The sequence below is a fragment of the Poeciliopsis prolifica genome, unplaced genomic scaffold (genome assembly GCF_027474105.1).
Source record: "Poeciliopsis prolifica strain line A6 unplaced genomic scaffold, Auburn_PproV2 SCAFFOLD011, whole genome shotgun sequence".
Taxonomy (NCBI): domain Eukaryota; kingdom Metazoa; phylum Chordata; class Actinopteri; order Cyprinodontiformes; family Poeciliidae; genus Poeciliopsis; species Poeciliopsis prolifica.
The window spans coordinates 13,127,520-13,148,381 of NW_026562386.1; the positions used below are offsets into that span (position 1 = coordinate 13,127,520).

A 20,862-nucleotide genomic window follows, 5' to 3' on the forward strand; every position below is an offset into this window, starting at 1 on the left:
CACAGAGACAACTCACTTTATCATTTATGATGAAGATATTCCCTCTGATCTGTGACAAACAGATGCGCACGAAGACCCACTGGGACAGATAACATATTAATTCTTGTTTTGTATTAAAAAGTTTGTATTCTCCTGAGTGTTACTGCTGCTGCAACTGATTGTTGATATTTAGCGGTTTCTCTCATTAAAAAGGAAACCTTTGTGACACTTTAATACCTTCAAAGTTCATTGTTACTGCAGAGAAAACTGAAACGTTATGAAGCATATTGAACTATTTTTATGCATTAAATCAGGTTAAAAAATACAACAGATGGATTGGTGTGATAAAACTATTACTGTATGTAAGTGCTGTGAATACCTAAACAACATAAAGAAAAAGAACAGACATGTTTGACATGAAATGCGATTACAATAAAGTTGCAACAGTATATTCTTATGTCAGTGTTTCCAAATTCTTTGTATGTTTCACTAAGTAGAAGTATATCATTTTCAGTTTGAAATTGCTTCCGTTGAGCTTTCTTTTTTATGGCGATACTTCAGTTTTCAAATAGTATTTTAATGGATGCCAGTTATTGTATAAATCAAACATACAATTGAAAACAGAAGTTGCAAATATATTATTTCATTTAGGAAGAAAAAACAGTTTGGATAATCATAACTCTGGCTTCAGACATTCAGACACAAAGGTTGTTTATCTTTTTAAAGCTTATTTAACCTTCTGGTTCAAATATATATCAATAAATCTTCGTCATATGAACATGATGCGGCATCACTTTATTCTTGGAGCAAATGAAATGCTGAATTGGTTAACACACGCAGAGGTGCCGAGCTATGGTTGGTTTTCTGTTAGAATTTACTTCGTCTTGAAAGACCACCGAATCTTTTTTGCCATTCTTTACCATGCTTAAACTCTCTTTTGATAAACTGGTGGTTTCTGTCTAGACATTATAGATTTATTGATTTTAGTTATGCAAAAAAGTATAAATCAGACCACACTGCTTCACTTTCAGTCTTTCTCACACACTTGAGAAACGTTCATAGAGCTGCTCATGAGAAATCTTTCCCCCCAAAAAACATCAAAATAACAATCTTATCCTTGAACAAGCACAGGCTTCTATGCACTTTGTATAGCATTGTATCTATTGGGAATTTTCAAGAAATCTATTGAGACATGTTTAGGACCACATAGTTAAAGCGTGTGAATATTATGCTTCCATTAAACAGTGTATGAAATGATAAAAATTGAGTAATTGTTAATTTTTTAATTTTTTTTAAAATGCATATCAGGACCCCTGCAGTTTGCTTAGTGCTGTAGAGTTTGAGTTTAATATAATATCATGAACCTGCTTCTTCAAATCCGCTGTTATCTATGTCGATATTATTAAAAGAATTCAGCCTCATTTGATTTGTCCCAAAACTCAATGAGTGTCAGTACCTGACAAACAGAGCACAGTTTCAGAATGAAGAGTCATGCGTTCTTTTACACTCTGCATGCTTCTGACTTCCAGTACAAAACAAACTCCCATCATTTTCAGAAACACAAGGATGATTGTGCAGTCTTAGGGTGTATCAGAGACGGTCCAAAAAATGAGTACAAAGAGATTGGGGATGCAGTAATGAAGCTTCTTCAAACTTTTTTAAAGAAGCTCCAATGTTTTGCAGCAAGATGTTGCATGACATGTATAAATCTGTTGTGGATAGCACAATCTCACCAGAACCAGTGACTCAAATGGCTAAACAACCTGATAAAGGAAGGCTATCGATGAGAAAGGTGAGCTCATATCTGTTGTATTAGAAATAGCAGTAGAGGGAGGGAGGAAGGTAGGATTCAAAGTTGGAAGGAGTGTTGGAAAGAAGTTTGCAGGTAAGTTTAAATGAGGTCAAGAAGAAGGGTTGGATGAAGCATTGGAAGAAGCGTTAGGAGAAGTGTTGGAAGGAGTGTTGGATTTAGGGTTGGGAAGAGTGTTGGAAAGAGGTTTGAAAGAAAGCTTAAAAATAGAATAGGAAAGAATATGGACTGGGAGGAAAGAGGTTTGGATGGAAGGTTTAATGAAGGATGGGAGGGAGGGACTGTGAAGAGGGTTAGAAGTAGTGTTACAATGGGAACCTTGAGAGCTACTGGGCCTGTTTTTTTCTAAAGACGTTGCATAATGTGAGCAAAACCTGAAGAAGGGTTTTATAAAATCTGTTAGATATAAAAAATCTGAAATACACAAACATAGTTGAATTGTAAGACTAAAGTTTGAATTATGTTTCTAGCTTAAAATATGTGGAAGCAATTACCTGTGAGCTGCTTAGAAAAGCAAAGCTTAAAGATTTTAGCAGTATTTTTCTGGTCTTATGGGATGTTCCATTCATTTTTATGGGGCCCAAGATGCTCACAAAAAGCTGAATATTTTATAAACCGCAAATTAATACCAAAATACTGTATGTAGTCAGAATGACCTTAATGATTAAAATAAGGTAAAACTGAATGGTTGAAATGGCAAAAATATGCAGAAGTAGGTAAGTGGAGAAAAATGTAGAGAAAAAAATAAGTGAAGGGACTTAATTCCATTTTTGGTTATTTTTCAAAAGGCCTGCAAGAAAAAATGGGTATAAACAAGAAAAAGATACACCTAGTGCTGCTCAAATATTGCTATTTTACATTAACACATTTTATTATAAGCTGTCAGGTGATTGTATTCTAATAATTTTGGTGAAAACATGAATTGATACCTCTCTACTAAATATTTCATTTCACAGTAAAATCTGTTAAACTATCAGAGTTTTACATATTACCTAGTATGTTTTTACTAAAAATAATTTTTTTCCTTTTACAAGGTTTTTACCAACCATTTTCTTCTAATTTTAATAACATACTATTACTAAATTATGAGATTTAGTTAAGTAAACAATTATTATTTTGTTGGTATCTTGACAGTAAGCTGGAGTAGGAGGTGCTACCAATGTTATCAAACTAAATGCACACAGAGGGTTAAAGTAAGCAACTTAAGTATTTATTAACAGGAGAATTAATTCACAGCAAATTCTTTTCACAACACAGTCTTTAAATGACACTTAACCCTTTGAGTAAAACTACATTGGGCACTCTGATCTGGCAATGACCAAACCTGTAGATTTCTTTATGGCGGTCTTCTATGAAAAACAGCACATCAATTGCTAGAAGAGTTGGAACTGCTTTCTTTAAAAATGAATAAATAAATAAAAAAAAGCAGTAACACGTTGTTGATTTCTTAATATCAAGTAAAACAAGCAAAGAGGTCTTTTTTTACATATGTATACAATTCAATTTTGTGGTTCAAGTGAACACATAAATATGTTGGGGGGGAGGAGACAAAGACTGATTCAAGGAAAAGTCCATGTCATCTTCCTAATAGCTGGAAAAGATGCCTGAAAAAACTGCATGTTCATGTTCATTATGTCAAAAGTATATTTCTGTTGAGTTTTAATGAAGTATTTGTATATACACATTCAGACAATTAAATCCTAAAACAGTGAAAAAGACAAACTAATGAATACGAAAAAGGGTTAAGGCAAGAATATAAAAATAAATAGTAAAAACAATAGAAATGTTGCTTCTCTCTTATTTAACTTACAACACTCAGATCCTAAGAAGCTGTGGTAGTGAGAATTATTCACATAATCATTTTTTTTACAGTCCCCGTCCATTTACACAGTATTTACAGCAAAACTGAACTTGTACACCAAAAGAAAAATCAATAAACTTAAACTGACACAATTTGTCTATGAACACAAAAATATTTTTTGTATTTTGTCAGTATGTAAAACATTTACACACAGACTTACAAATAGGTGTAGTACAGCAGTCATTTTATATCAAATCAGTCAACAGAGAAATCTTGAAATCTTATTCAGTTTTTGTACAAATTTCTGCTTTTAACTAATATAGACAGCGTTCACATTAACTGCATTACCTTGTGTGCGTGTTTGTGCTTTCTGCACAACAAACAGTTTCCTCTTTACATCGTGAATTGCGTTATGAAATAGTGGGAAGAGACACACATGCTGGTGATATCCAAAAAGGCATACTGGAAAACAAAACAAGCATGGCTTGAATAGTGGTTGAATTGCAGAACAACAGTTATTTTTCGGTAACTACAGACAATTAGCAGAAGCCAATGAAGTTGATTTGTGCAAGCAACTCTCAGTAAAATGCATCTTCATCTACAGTACCTTGTCAAACTATTCACACCTGTTAAACTTTTCCATATGTTTTCATACTACAATCACAAACTTCAAAGTTTGCCACTATTTTATGTGGTAGGTCAACACAAAGTAGCTCAACAGTAAATTCAAAATATGATCCAAATCCATGTAACAATTAAGATAATGCAAATTAACTTTTGTACAAATAAAAACTTGAAAAGTGAGAAATTCATCTGTAGTCAATGTTTGTATTTGAATCTCTGGTGGTCTGCAATTGATTAGACTGCAACCAGAACATTTACTCTCCACAAAGACATTGGAGAGTGGCTTTGAAGCACAGAAGTGAAGCAGGAAAGCATGGAGGTGTCAGAACTGTAGCAGTGAAATCACAGGACTGTACCGCCTTATTAAGCCTGGCTGTCTGTAAACAGATTCAACACTTGGTGACCTCTTGGCATACTCAAATCCAGGGCTGCGTGACATGGCTTTAATTATCCCCCTTATCCCCCTCACCAGCTTTCTTTTTTTTTTCCACTTTTTATGTCCCTCTGCTTTTCTTTGTGGCATATGGTACTGAGGATGCAGAGCCCTGGGAGATGCAGCAGAAGTCCAGCCCATCATTAAGATGCACTGATTTAATAAACAGCTTGGGCTGGTGTTTGTTCTGACCTGCAAGAAGTGGTAGTGACACATCACACAGCATTGATAACGTGAGTGCTGTTGATAAATGTTAGGATCTGGTCATCATCATCATTAGAGAGATGACAGTGATGCAGAAGAAATCATTTTAAAAATATGCCCTGGTTCAGAGGCTGGAAACTGCAAAGGATGTGGTTTATTCTGTGTTTGGTATTTTTCTAACCTATAAAGGAAGCAGAACTCTATCATCAATAGACCAAAAATCACCAAGGAAGTGTTTCCACTTTCATCGAAAAACCTGCAGACTTACAACAAAAACGTATGTTGGTAATATCCAGCTTTATAAACATTAAGATATTGTACTCTTTTATTAATGAGTTTATTTTCATACAGTCAAGTGAAGCTGCAAAGCAAGGAGAAAGGTACGACATCAAATTAAATATATGACAAACAAGTTGTGGTCACTTTTATGATAAAATGACAAGACAGCAAATCATAATTACGATGAAGCTTTTATTACCACATTCTGATTTTTAATTTTTTTTTAATTAAATGTTAACAAAAATGTTACTTTCTATGCATAAAACGGGAGCAAATATCCTTTATCAAATTTGAAAAATCACCAACAAGAGCAACTTGATGTTGGACTGGAAACTGATTTCACATCACATTAGTTAAAGGTTAAATTCTTCACATTCTGTGGTTTTATTAAAACTACCAGCTCTTTCAAAGAGACAAAACAGTAATGAACCCATTTTCTTTTTTTGCTGCCAAAGAAACGCATTTTTTGATATCTTCTTTAGATGACCGATCCAGAGTGAGCCAATATTTAAGAAGTACAGATGTATGAAGCACCGAAATGTGACCACCTTTGTTAGAGTTTGTACACATCTTCTTGAGACATTAAGGGATAAAAAAAAAAAAACACAAAGACACATATACAACACTTAGTGTGACGATGACCTCAGATCTTCTCTTGAGTCTCACACACTCGCTTGCAGTCAGAGTTGCGGCAAAAGGACGCCGCTTCGACACCCAAAGTCTGCCCAGTGTGTGCTTCCTGTGCACTCACTGTCATGCACATGTTTGTGCGCAAGTCTGTCTTATGGATCCAGTGGGAAGGTTGTCTGATGGAGGAGGCCGTGTGACAGTCCCATAGTGAGAAGAAGAGGAGGAATGAGTTTCAGTTGTTCTGAAGGCAGTCGAGATCCACCGAGCAGCAAACGTTCCCGTTCTGAACAACAGAGCATGACAAGACAACAGAGGGAGCATTAAATAATGCAGACAGCTGTACATTATACATGTTGATTGTAAAGTCCAGAGGCTGAGCCACGGTTGTTAAGACTGCTAAGACTTTGGATTTTAGAAAAGCTCGTTTAAGCAACCAGAATTTATTTATAATGTATTTCAACATGCCACACATACATTTTTACCCAATAATAAGTTGCAATATGGAGAGAGTAACTCCAGGGATTGAACATCCTAACTCAACAGAGTTTTATAAATGGAGAACTAAATGTCTGACTGTCATTTTGTCAGTGACATTATTAAACTTATGCACAACTGAGAGAAATACAAAATCATAGGTCATAAAAGCTTTATGGCTAACATCTTTTAAATAGATATATTGTTGACAAGTCTTGTTTTCCGTTCGTTCTTTTGGGAGTTTATTTTAGATCCTGTGAATTTTTAATCAGCTTTATTTAAAGAATAATGCAGTTCATCAGCTATGATGTGTGCTAAGAACGGATTTCATTACAACTATCAAGAAAGGATTCGTATATCTGAAAACTGTTTCAAGGGTTAACATCTTTTAGCTGAGCTTCAAATTTTGAACCATATATTATACAATTTCTATAAGATGTTATTGAGTAATGGAGTGCATGACCTGCCACTGTGTCATTACAGAAACCTTTATGTCAGGTCAGACAAAGCTAAGGCAAACTATGTCTCTAACAACATCAATCAAGCATATGGACTTACTCAGCAGCAGAGGTCCTTATATAGACCAGGTTCACAGTGTGACCCTGATCTGTCTGCACAACAGCTGCTGATACCAAAGATGTTGGCGTAAATTCTCTGATACAGGTCATAATAGTCATAGGATTCTCAAAAAAACATGAATGCAGCAGAAAGTTCTGTTGCCATTTACTGAATTACTTGGGATGTTGTTTTTTTTTTAATTACAGGCAGGTGTTGTTAAAAAGAAAAAGAAAAAAAATTAAATACAGAATACAAAATGCTATCTCTGAACTGGAAACATCCAAGTTGGCAAGCAGCTGTAAAGTGGGAGGTAGTGTGAATGGTGTTGAAACATCCCTAAATGAGCTGCTTTAGCCCCAGAGGTTTTGATTCGATTTATATAAGATCACATTGTAGAAGGATATGCACAAAAACTACACTCTTTCTCAAGTTGCTGTGTGCAACTAAAAGAAAACAGATAAAGTGGGAGAAAGAAGCAGTTAAAGATGAAATCATACATGGGGTTTAGTCTGCCTCATAAGGAAAAATAATGTTTTGGTATGTAGGTTGGTTCAAATCACTTTTATAATATGGCATTTTAAGCAATTAAGATGGCAACATTTAATACCTTTTTCCAAATGCTTTTGTTCTGTTACTTTTCTTTCTATTTTGTCCAAAACAATGAAGCACAGAAAACTTTCTTCAGTAAGTGTTAAGTTTGACATCATTTGCTGCTTTTTTCTGGCAGCACTGTGGGAAATGTTAAATGCAGTGTTGTCACAAACTCTTGCTTGCAGGGGAAACTTGTCAATTGGCTGGTAGTTAGAGATGACACAATCTATTGTATTCCCTTTTAATCAGTGGTTTAATGAAAGCCATTTTACAAGTTCTCGGAAGTTTTCGAGTGAACGATGGACTAATTGTTACCTTCACATCGAAAACAGTTGAAAACTGCTTTAGAGAAGTAAAGGGAATTGCTGAGATAATGAGTTCAATTCAAAGGGTAATTATGGTTTACTACAACCTGTCCGATTTCCCAATGCAGATCTTGCATTATTTTGGCTCAGCAGATCATGTTTACTTTTGATTTTCCACTTCAGTTGTAGTGAATTCAGAAATCAATGAGTTGTACAAAACAGCAGCTTATTTTTTTTTTTCAAATCAAAACCTGGAACAAAAATCTTTATATCTTGCTAAGGATGGAATATATTACAAAAAATATAAAGTTTACATATTTTTGGTCAACTTTCTGGTGCAACTATGTTAGCATGCTTGGAAAAAATGTGTTCTGAGTCATAATAAACTATTGTTTAAAGCACACTGTGGAGTTGAATTTCAAAAGGAGTCGCTTGGTGATTATCGATGCTTTGACCTACCTTACACTTGCAGGTAGTGCAGGGCGACTTGGGCATATGCCATGTGTCCCCGCTGAGGCGAGTGACACCTGTGGGGTCTGTGCACGTCTGCCGAATGTCGTACGACAGGTTGTCAGCCAAGCAGGGGTCTGTGACGCAGCGCGGGCAACACTCACCCTCTGCCACTGCCGTGTACTCGCACATTAATACGGGACAGATTAAAGGCCAGCAGTCGACCTCCCCCTCCTGCAGAGACACAGGCCAAAAATAAAAACAAAAAGGCAAGAGAATTCAGAAATTTTGCTTCATGCTTCATGCACAGTTTTCTGCAGATAAAATTAGAGATCCACTAATGTGTTGTCACTTTTCAAATTAGAAATGTGGTAATTATCTCAGCCTGCACACACAGCTGAGCAGCGCATTAGATGTTTCAGCTTTGAATTTCATATTGATAAGAAGGTTCTGTATCATTGTTTGATCTAATTAAGCTATAATTCCATATTAAGGAATTTAATATCAGAAACTGCTGTAATACTATTGAAAACCCCCCCACAATTTTTCTGAATTTGTGTGAATTTCTTTTGATTTTATGTGTGTTGCTCATGTGTACACACCATGCAGCGACACTGCTGGCAACCGTACATCCAAGACGCTCCACTGCGGTACAGTGTTCGCCCACTCTGGTCCAGACACTGACTGCTGGGCCGGTTGTCACAGCTGGGACAGCAAAACAGATCCTCATCTGGGTCTGCACAGTCACAGGGTTTCCTCCTGCAGAACGTCTGTCCGTCCTGTGCATTACAGGTTACAGTAAGAACTAGCAAATGAACACAAGCCTCAATAAGGCAAACACGAGTAAAATCAGATACTTCTTCTTAAGCAATTGGAAAGGATTTTTAAAAATAAAACTGGAAAGAGAAAAACAGCATCTAAAGACTGCAACTCAAATCAGAATATAAATAAATGACAACAGTTCAATGAAAATAACTGAGATTCTTAAAACAAATTGAAAAGAACTGCATCTGAATGCAAACAGGGACAAATCCACAAATTAATAACAAAAGTCCCAAGAATTGCTACACTGCAAAAACACACAATCTTACTAAATATTGTTTGTCTAGTTTCTATTGCAAATATTTTAGTACACTTGAATTAAGACAAAATTAATCAAAAAGTAATTTATCAGCAAGACATAGAATCTTGTCTTAAGTGAGAAAAAAATCTTTAATATCTATAATTTCCTGAGGGAGTCTTCCCAAGGGATCAATAAAGTCAAGTCTCTCTAAAACATACAAGCTCCATTGGCAGATTATTTCACTTATAACATGGGAAAAAATGTTACAAGTAAATTCATCTGCCAATATGGAACTAGTACTTTTTAATCAATTAATTTGCTGAAAGGGTACTTCTAAGGTAGATTAGTCTTATTTTAAGTACTACGATATTTGAACATTTGCTTTTTCAGTGTATAAATTATTATTAGTTTTATTGTATTTAAAGTTAGAAGTATGAAAGGATGCAATGAGACCAAACTTTTCCTGTTTTAGGTCAGTTAGGTTACCAAAATGATTTTGATCTGAATGAATGTCAAATGCATCAAAATCAGACTCATCATTAACTTCCCTTTGCCCAGCCACAGCTATCCTGTACCTGGAAAGAAAAAACTTTATGATCCCTTTTACTGTGCACAGCCGGCACTGTCTGGCCCCAGGAAGATTTTGTTATAGAGATGTAAAAATGTTACATAAAAAGGTCGTTAGAAAATGTATGATGGCCCTAAAATCACTTTGTATGGCACAAAAGGGCAGCGCAGGGCCAATGTTTTATTGATCCATATTGTACTGCTATGGCAACTGCTCCATTATGTGGTGCCATTTCTGATGGCCATGGTCTGTCCAGTAATGGGCCTTGACATGTAGGGAAAACACCGCTTACTGGAACGTCCTTGCAGGGAATGTTTGTGATGGCAAACTGCAAATTTTAATGTCAGCAGTGAGATTACGCCTGCAAATAAAAGCTAAAGCTACACTGCTGTGCTCAGCAAAATAGTGCCAATTCCTGTTCAGAACTTTAATGGAAGACAAATCAGGACTCTGTTTTTTCCTCTGCACTTCAATGAAGAAAATACTTATTTAAGTCATAGTGATAACTGTAACATTCCTTTTTTAATGTCTGACTGCATTTGCTTCTCTTGATGAAAATGTGTATTTAGTGATTGGACTGCTTCCTTTTAGAAGGAAGCATTGCTTCAAAACCTCATTGCTTAGGTTTTGAAGCAATGGTTAACAGACGTGACCAGCTAAATATTTTGGATATTTGTGGCTTTTACTTCTACATCACCTTTTGCATGCATTGCTGCTGCCACTAAAACGATACAAGATGTGCTTGAATTTATTGGATACAGGTCCAGATAGAGCAAGTGAGACAGTCAGTGAAATAAATGTGTCAGAATCTAATGATGCATTATAAAACATATTCTATGGCTGAAAAATAAAAAAAATTAACATTAAAGTACTGTTTTGTCTTAAGCCATGCCAACCACTAAGCAGGTAGCAGAGATTTTCTGACTTTATGAAGCTCACTGGCTCCATCATTCTCAGCCGTCACTTTAGATCAAACACCTATTCCTCCCTTTTATATAAATCTTAATCTCAGAGTCTCCCTTTCCCAAAGACAAATGTGATCAATATCTCACTTTCCTGCAGCCACTGTTCTCTACCTCGATATGACTCCTGAGTACAGAAGGAAGTCATTAAACTGTCACAAATATTTGTCACAGTGTAATGCAATGATAAACAGGCGGGGGTGTATTTCGTTCTGGTGATAGAAGCATCAGATATATTCCATAAGTTTTTGGTGTGGTTCATGAATCTGGATAGAACTTATTAGCTAAATCAGTACCGGATTGGCAGCTGTGCAGAAGGTGTGTGGCAGAATTGGGCTGGAACTGACAACAAGAACAGATTTGAAGATTTTATTTTAGCAAACGATTTTTCACAGTGCCAACAATATAATCGCCGACAGATTCTGGGAAAGGCAATTTAATGTATACAGATAAAATAATAGAAAAATAAAGTGCCTGTTTAAATGTGATTTTTTGTCTTTCTCTAAAATAGATTGGTCTAAACAGTGACAAATCATTGAATATATTCAGAGAAAGCCATCAGTGGACCCAAAATGAAATAACTAGACATATTTCATGTCACTTATATCTTAAAACTTGTAAAAACATATCTAGAGGGATGCTTCTTTTTTATATAATGGTAAAATGATAGTTTTATTTGGAGTTTTCTGCTGAAGTGCTGTCATTTTCTATTAGGAAAAAAAATATCACCAGTCAAAGATTGTGGTATGAGATGACTAGGCAGTTTTTTTTTTCCACTCAAGGGATATTATGCATCCTGCTCTAAACACCTTCAGCTTTAGACTAAATACAAGAATAAATTCTCATAGGAATTTTGAGCAGTTAGTCATATTTTTGATTTGCTGTCACTTGGCATATACTGGTCCAAGGTGTTCGAGCTTGCCTGGGGACAGGTTTGATAAGAGACAGAGCTGAGCCGGTGACAAATACTCAAGGATATTGAAAAGGCCACCATGGGAATACAAAACTGTCACACACTTTTATTTTTCCCTTTTTAAAAGAAAACTGAACCATAATAGCATTGTTGATAAAATTTCCAAAGTACGGAAAGTTCTTCTTGACTGTATTTGTTAACTTTTGAGGCTCTTAGCCATTTCACTAACGCTGCAAAAACAACTAAGCCTCAGGATTGTCGTAAGGCACAAGTTTACTTTTGGGAACACCAAGATAAATCACTGAATAATTCCTTCAGATGGACAGAATAGATTTTTTATTTTCATTTCAGCACCTAAGATCAGTAAAATGGATTATTATTGCAGTTTTCACTCCCTTCATTTCAACATGCCAATGTAGAATGTGCTGTTGAACATAATTATTTCCATGTTCTGTACTTATTCACACAAGTTGCATTGATAAACATTTGTTTTCTGTTTGCTCCTCATGTTCATTTTATTGTTCAAAACTTTTGTTGTAGTCTGCTATGTTTTGATAAATATGTGCTTACTTACATAACAGTTAACAGAGGTTAACTGTAAGAGGAATATGAATGGAATAGTTTTATTAAATCTACATTGAATGGAATATAAACAGCTTTATTGTTCAATAAAGGATTAAATTCAAGAAGCCTGGCAGTTCCCACTTTTTTTATATCGAAGGCAAAAATGACCTTCCAGAATAATTTGAGATCAGATTTTTAATTTGAAAAATAGTAAGAAACTTTTAAACTGAACACCAATTGAACTAGTTTCTTTTAACCAATTGAATAAAATTACCCACTGTATGTTTGATTTCAACTTTACCTTGCATGAGCACAGAGCACAGCGATCATAGACGGGTTTCCAGTCTTCTCCGTTGTGTCTTATAACTTCGTCTTGTGGGCAGTTTCCACTGCAGCCTGGACCAGATGTGCACATGCAGTCATAGCCTCCTGGGAGGTTTACACACACACTATCATTCCAGCAGGTGTGTGTCTGCAAAGTGCACTCATCAATGTCTGAAAGAAAAAAATATAAACACTTTAACGTGCAGAAAATGATTTATAGTTACTACAATAGCTATAAATATTGAAGTACTCGTTTTAGACTACAATTGTTTATGTGAATATTTATGTGAATATTTATGTGAATATATATATATATATATATATATATATATATATATATATATATATATATATATATATATATATATATATTATATATGTGATATATATATATACAATATATATTGTGATATATATATATATATATATATATATATATATATATATATATATATATATATATATATATATATATATATATATATCACAAAAGTGAATTTTATCTTTCAGTGTCTTTATGTTAAAGACAAAACCCAAGGGAAAATACTGAAAAATACTGAACTCCTTAACTTTTTTTTTTCACCTATTTCTTCAATTTACTGTGAAGCTCAGAATGAGCAAGATGTGACATTCAGAAACTCTGCTGTGGCCAATTTATTATTGCAGCCTGGAGTTATTCAATAATTCTTTTAAATTAACAGCATTCGGTAAGTAAGGCTGTGAAAATTGAATGTTCACACTGATGCAGTCAGACAGACAGTCACAGCAGTGTGAGAAAATTCTTATTTTACGAAAGCCTTTCAGATCAGAAGTTTTAATTCCCACTGCTATGTGGTTTAACACATAGCAGTGAAGCTATAAAGAAACATTTGAGCCACATGGAGGATGTTCTCTGCAGAGAAAAAAACAAAACAAAAAGAGAAGGCATGTTTAAGCTTCCACTGCATCACCATCAGCTTCTTTCCTTAGGCTATGGCATTTTAAATTCATCTTTCTAACTCTTTCATTTTTAATTCTCTGTTTCTAACTGCATAATTTATTCATGCATCTATAACTTTTTTGTGATCGCTGCGATCTATAATTTTTATAGCATAATTATGATTAAAATTTGCTTGATTGTGAGGATAAGCTGTATTGTGCTGTCTCTGCCATCTTATACACACTTTAAGAAAAAAGACACCATCTGCTTTGCAATAAATCAAAAAAGTTTCATGTTCCATCTTATCTTCATATATATGGAATATACTTTGCATACTGTAGTAGCATCATAGTTAGATTTAGCTGAATCATCAAAGATCCCGCTCAGTCAGCTTCTTTTTCTTCCAAACCAAAATAAGAAATCCATTCAGAGAAGAGGTGGATGATATTTTCATTTACTTTTCATAGCCCCTGGGTAAAAAAGCCCCTCCTTAATTTTTACCATGGCATTTAACTCTCTTTATCCTCCCTAAATGTGAGCTGTTCAGAAAGAAAAAAAGGACCAAAGGCCTTTTGACAGCAGCTCTGTTCTCCCCTGCCAGAAGCTGCTGTCTGTAATCACTCCCATAGCACACTGACAGCACACTGCCGGTGCTGCATAAACAAAGGACCAAAAAAGAAAAACGGAAATCGCTCAGAAATAGGTTTTTGTTTATTGGTTGTCTTTGTTGAGCAAAAATATGTCAGCAAGTCAATTTCTTTTTACATTGTATAACTGTGAGCCCATTAAAGCGGTTTTCTCCCTGTTCGTTTGTTTTCCTGCTGATTCTCTGCGCTTAGTTCTTTCACATTTCTATCAGGCAATCCGAGGCTAAATATTTCATAACCTTCAGTAACCAATTTGGCACAAATCAGCCTGAACAAAACTGTCTCAAACTTGTTTCATCTTCCACTGTCTGGGCCGGGTTTTTTTTTTTTCCATGTTCAGAGCAGCTTGAAGTGAGCCGACTCCCTGTCATCACGCAAAAGATCAGACACTTTAACTACAAATTCCTGTGAATTTAGCTCTCGTTCCACAATTAGGAATAACATTTTTCATTTTTATGTAATTTGTAAAATGTAAAATCTTGGCCAATATAGGTTCAGATAACATCACTCCAATAAACATATTTAAACTAATAAAGAGGACTCTCAGATTATTCAAAAGAGAACTCAAGAAAAGGTTCTGGGATTATAATCATAGTTCCAGTAGGAGGAACTATGATTTTCATCATTTTCAGCATTTAAATTATTTGAGTAAGTCTTTTTCAGACTACAATTAAAAATTAAAAATATAATACAAGAACTCTGTTTAAAAGTTACCCATACCTCCCACCAGCATATGTAGGATGTCACCAAATATACTGACATCATTCTATCTAGCTGGATATTAAACTATGTCTCTTGATTCAGTTAACTTATGCCGATTGGTTTGCTGGTAATGTTTCACCCATTAAACATAGTCAAGACACGCCGCCAACTTTAATTCTAGTTCTTTAACTACATACTAAAAAAAAAAAAATCAAAGGTTTTAGCTGCCAAACTGGTTGAGTTGACTCCATTACACTCAAACAATGCAGGGTATGTACTCAGATCATTAAGTGCCAAATGGGAACACTGAACATGAAATGTTTAATAAAGCACCATTTCTGTATGAAAATTATTGCTTAGCACATAAAGTGGAATGGGAGAGACAAGCTAACAGGGTAATACGCCACATAATTTAATTTTATGGCATGAACACAGAAAGTGACCCATTACTTTTAGTCAAATGTGACAGCGCTAATGTGCAAAATGAATACAGATAACTACAAATTAAATGACTTGTATCTGCTGCCTTTTCAGAAAAAAATAATGAAGTTGTCAAGTAGTATCTGAAAATAAAAAAAATAAAATGAAATAAAGAGAAAAGTGATGGAGGAAACATTAGAGCCCAGCAGCAGGGATAACGATGCACATTTTTTTAGGTAAGGCAAAAGTATAACTTGCTGAGAAAAAGATGTTTGTTGCAGGGAAACCAAGCATGTATCAGGACAAGTTCTTACAGATATCTGAGAATTTACTTTCACTCACACTCCAAATATTTATGTTTGTATTTATAGGCAGCAGAGGAAGAAGGCCATGTGAAATTTATATTTAGACACTATTGTGCCAATACACATATATATATATATATATATATATATATATATATATATATATATATATATATATATATATATATATATATATATATGTATTTTATAACATACAACTAACAAGTGATGTAATATAGGAAACAACAATTTGTTCTCTTGCTTACTATGACATGCTGTGTGTTTGAGATCATTGTCTTACTCAATATTAAACTTGTGAGCTGAAGTGAGATAAGATAATTTGGAGATAGTCCGCTCTCTGACTTATTCCCTCCACTCTTCCAGACATAGCTTTTCCAATTTTGAAGTAGGAGCATATTTCTTAGTGCAAAACTTTTTAGTTATGGCAGTGGGAAACTTATTTTTTGGAGCAGAATCCCTTCACAAAAGTCCTGATTCTAGTATTGGGATTTTTTCAGAACATTAAAAAAAATGTCTTTCTACGACGGATGACAGTGTGGATCAGATGATTGAAACATGGCTTACATTGGGTTTTCCAACAAGAAAATTATCCCAAGAGAGAAACTCTCTAAAAACTTTTCATCAAATATTGGTGAAAAATTGGCTGAGCTAAATCCACAGTAAGTCCCAACTTGTGCACACACACCTAAGCTTTCCTTTTTGAGGGGAATGATGAGTGGCCTTCAGAAAGGAGACCTTGTCTGGGTGGACTTAGAAAGTACTTGTCAAACCAGCTGCAACAAGATACTGTGACACTAGTGAATGTGCTCCCTAATTGGCTCCACTATCAATTCTTCTGGAGAAGGAGAGAGGGGAAAGAACTCAGCCGCAAATTTATTGTGCCTCCGACAAGCTATTTGCATACGCTAAATGAAATCCCCATCAGCCAGTCAGATATACTGTACCTCTGCTAGTGATAGATTAATACTCTTCATGCTACATTCCCTGCATTTAGCCACAAGCTGCTGCCTGCAGATGAGGCGCGCTCTTACATGCAGGCTGTAAATGGTGGCACTAGAATAAAACACGAAAGCCCTTTGGATAGACCAGCTGAGCTGAAGCAACAAAACTTTCATTCACATCCAAATGTACTGTCACACATGAAAAGACTAATCCTATGTTAAAACATGACAATGCATAACCAGAGAAAAGCACACGCACAATAAAAAACACCAGGCAAAAGCCAGTAAATCCCTCTGACAGATGTTTGTAATTAGAAGGCATCAAAAAGCTCAGTATTTGTGTATTTAAATTATATTCCTTTGGTCGGTCTTCAGGCGGTCCATATGGAGAGGTCGAGTGCTCTACGGCAAGAGAGAAAATTATGCACACACCCTGTCTTTCCAAGAGACATTGGAAATTGACAACATTGGAAATTAACAATGACAACGTTATTCTCATTTTCATTCACAATCTGTTTATTACAGCCACCTGTCGCCCCTGAAGCAATAGGAATGATAAACATGGGATGAGGCAATGCATGTGCAGCTTTTAGTTAAAGCTGTAAAGCAGTTGTTTGCAGTTGCTTGGGTTCTCACCTCAGCAGTACACTGCAAGGTAACATGGCATGTCTTCCATGTATACTCAATACATTGCATCACAAAGATTATTTCCATTAATGAAATAGTGATTATTTTCTGACCCAGTGATTGAACTGTGGTATTAATATGTAATAGTTTCCATTTCCAGGGCTGAAGTGTTTGTGAAAAACTTGTAAAGCGCTTTCTCGGATAACAAACCAGAGTGAAATTACTTAAAAAATAAAGAAGCTTACGAATTAAGGCTGCTGTCACACAGTTTCTCATCCTTCTAAGTGTGTTGTTCTAAAAAATGTGCTTCAAGTGGGCCAATGCATGAGTAAAAGATGGCCTTTGGTGGAACATCAAGTCCTATTTGAAGTTCGTGTGTAGCTTTCTTGTGTACTACAAGAGTATTTGTGTACTCTTGTGCATGAAGAGTACACAAATCCCCATTTTTAATGACACTGGGATGGGTTAGTTAGTTTAACTTTTGCCATATTTAAAGATAAACTAACAATCAGAGGGTGACGTTTAGATGCTGTATGAGAAATCAAAGGAGGTCAATTAATTATGAGCACAATCAATCTGAAAGTAGGTCAGGCTGCCAGCAGTTGGAGTCATATTTTGTATTCCTCAAGGTGAGGTCAATGAATATTCATAAGTTGAGCATCATAAAATTAAGAATCAGTAAAGTCAATCACGTTTCTTCAGCAACAAGGCAGTTCAAAGTGCTTTACATCATAAAAACGTCATACAGACACCAGTTTTGAAACCAGTAGCAAAACATGACATTTTGTCAAGTGCCATCATCAATATACATCAAATATGCTGGTCAATATTCCAGTTATTATGGGTTAAAATATGGGAAGATAGTTAACTATTTGGTCACTGTCACAACATTTAAGAAGCACTTGCATAAGTCCTGTAGTAGTGACACACATGTATGGTAAATATGGCATCTCAGAAGAAGCTAATGCCATGAAATTTATCACCTTACCCAAAAGAATTCTTAGCAGCTCTGCTTACATAAAGATCAAATTGCATATTTTAAAATATCAGTTGTGTAGGAAGGCGATGCTGGATTGTAATCTACCAAAGGCGGAATGTCTTCCTACACCATTGAAACACAATGCAGATATTGAATGGAGTGATTGGATAAAATGTGCTGCACAGATGGATGCCCTGGGAGAAACTCATCCAGTTATTGTGTGTGCCAAGGACAATTTAAATTTTAGCTAGAAGCTCTTTTTACAGCGTGTGCACTGAGAAGGAAAGGTACATCAACTTGTTAACACTCGCTTTGTGAGCGTAATTACTTTTAATACCACAGCTAATATGATTCATTTGGTCTATTTATGTATTCGATAAGACTTTCCTGCATATAGCTCTTGCTGGTGTAGAAATCAAATCAAATTAGTGCTCTGTTGTCTGTCATGGATTGTTGCACCTGTAGTGAAACTTCTTGCAAAAATCACAAATTTTTAAACTGGATAATGAAGTTTTGTTCTGATATCTTGATGCAAAATGCTATATAATGTTAAATATCGATTGACTCGCGGAAGGCTGTTTAGAAGACGTTACAGAATTAGAAAATACCTGTTAAACTGAAATTTTTCTCGATCACTTAAAACCTAACACTGGGCAGCATGAGGGGAGAAAAGAAGGCAGCTATAAAAAGCAGAGCACAGAAATAACAGATTCTTGTTAAGAATGTAAGCAATCACACTGTGTATCTTATACAACTGATGAATATCATTTCATCAGGTCTGATCGGTAGTGCACAAACTCCCCAGATTATTGCTGTAATTTCCTGCAAGTCGTCTTTTATGTCTCATATTTATGTAACAGAACTACTTTAGAAACAATTTTCATGGCATATGGTTTTATCACAGAAATCATGACAGCTAAAATAAAAGTCCATTTCTGTCTCGTTAAGCAGAGTCTCTTGGTTGCAAGATTCCTCAGCGATGTGCTCATTATGTTTCTCAAAACCAACTGCGGAAAAAGGCGTGCTGTTTCTCATATGACAAGCTATAAGATCCAACATTGTTGCATTTCTAATTATATTAAAAGGAACTGAAAGTGAACACACCTTGAGGTTACTCTTGTACATTGCTATACCATTGAATGTGAAAACTAAAACTTGCACCATCATAGTCAATTTTGCAGAGTAGCTGAAATTTAAATGAAGTCACTTTTTTTGGTGGAAAGCGCTGAGAACATTCCTCTCCAATCTAGGTAGATAAATGAGAGCAGGCTGCTGACGTTGCATTTTGATTCAAAGGTTAATTGACGGCAGACATATTTCACTCACCCAAGCGATCCTGTTTGCTGCATCTGTTACAAGTACAAAGCTGCCATGCTTGGATTGTTAAGAGGGATGTCCAGATTCTGAGTACTGAGCTGAAGGTCATGTGTAATGTAGTGAGCTGATACAGTTCTTGATGTTCAGTTAATGTTGGAGACAGAAGTCAGAAAGCAGCCACAGTGGAGCAGTAAATGTCACTGAATGAGCAACTCCTCATGGAAGAGGTTTTTATTTTAATAATCCTAATAAAAATCAGTATTATGAGTATATCAACATGTATCTACATGTCATCTGTTGCTTTTTTCTATTAGCAACATAGTTATAATCCCTGTTTTGAGCATCATTATCTACTCAGCTTCTCTAAGATTTATTTATTGATCAAAAATATTAGAGAAATAAAGCAATGTTTAAAGAAGACAACTGAGATTAACAATAATACTAAGACTGTAATTAGAATCTTTTCACAATTGGAAGACTAATGTTTGTTTGGATAATGCAATGAACACAGTTAATCTGTCTCTTCTGTTTTTGCATCATATGATATAAATTACATCAGGATCATTTAATTGTTTTTAATTCAAGTTTTTAAAGCTAGGATTGCTTAGCTTATCCTGCTTCCTACCTTAATATAAACTTAAACATGCAAAGTGGGAGCCATAGGTTTTTGTATCTAGTAATTGTTAGCAAAACATGTTTGATTATTTGACGTCACAGTACCTGTACTTTAAGGTACATTGGAAACCTACAAATTTTCATTCATAAATCCTTCAGGTGCTCTCTAACGACAATAATAACTGCTTATTTTAACACTTCAAAACTAAATATATCTTAATATGCTTAAATACCCAAAGTGGAAACCATCTTAGTATTTCTCCAGAAGCTAATGTCTGCAGTCTTCCTTATCGCTGCCAGAGTTGCTGTTGGGAGTACAGCCAATCAGCACCAAGGATTGTCTACATTGCAGCAAAGAGGATGTCAACATCCTTCACCTAGGCTATAGCTTCCCAATTCTTCTTTTATATAAATATATAATATTTCTATGCATTTTAGTTATTTCATTAGGATAACCGGAACACTGAACTGTGAATACGCAGAATTTCACCGCAAATCATTCCAGTCAAGGAATTGTAAAACAATGGCACTTGTAAGATTTTATGAATTAAAAACATAGTTTGATTAACAACTTATAAAAAAAAACAGAGGAAAGAAGACAATTGTTGGCTTTATGTATTGTATTGCATGCACTATGACATGTTCAGGTCACATTAGTTACGTTTTGAATTTTTTCCAGTCCTTCCTGAAGAATCTGTACTTTTGATCATGTGTTCTTTAAATTAGGCAAAAATTCTACATGTAATTTTAGAAAAATCTGAAACATCTGGTGTGAAAGTCACAAATTTCCCACTGAAATCTGTACAACTGTAAGTTTGCATTATAAGAACGGCCAAG

At 35.2% G+C, this 20,862-nt stretch overlaps 1 protein-coding gene across 1 annotated transcript in view; it reads right to left on the reverse strand.

The window, feature by feature from the left end:
- Positions 1-2,977: 2,977 nt before the first annotated feature.
- The window catches only part of LOC129364136 (protein kinase C-binding protein NELL1-like), a 201,828-nt gene continuing 183,943 nt past the window's right edge, over positions 2,978-20,862 (reverse strand). Inside the window, exons 17-20 of the mRNA XM_055036587.1 lie at positions 12,510-12,703; positions 8,741-8,917; positions 8,148-8,372; positions 2,978-6,043 (exon numbers count right to left, since the gene is read on the reverse strand). Coding sequence (XP_054892562.1) covers positions 5,993-6,043; positions 8,148-8,372; positions 8,741-8,917; positions 12,510-12,703 — 647 coding nt within the window. The 3' untranslated portion in view covers positions 2,978-5,992. The remainder of the gene's footprint in view (positions 6,044-8,147; positions 8,373-8,740; positions 8,918-12,509; positions 12,704-20,862) is intronic.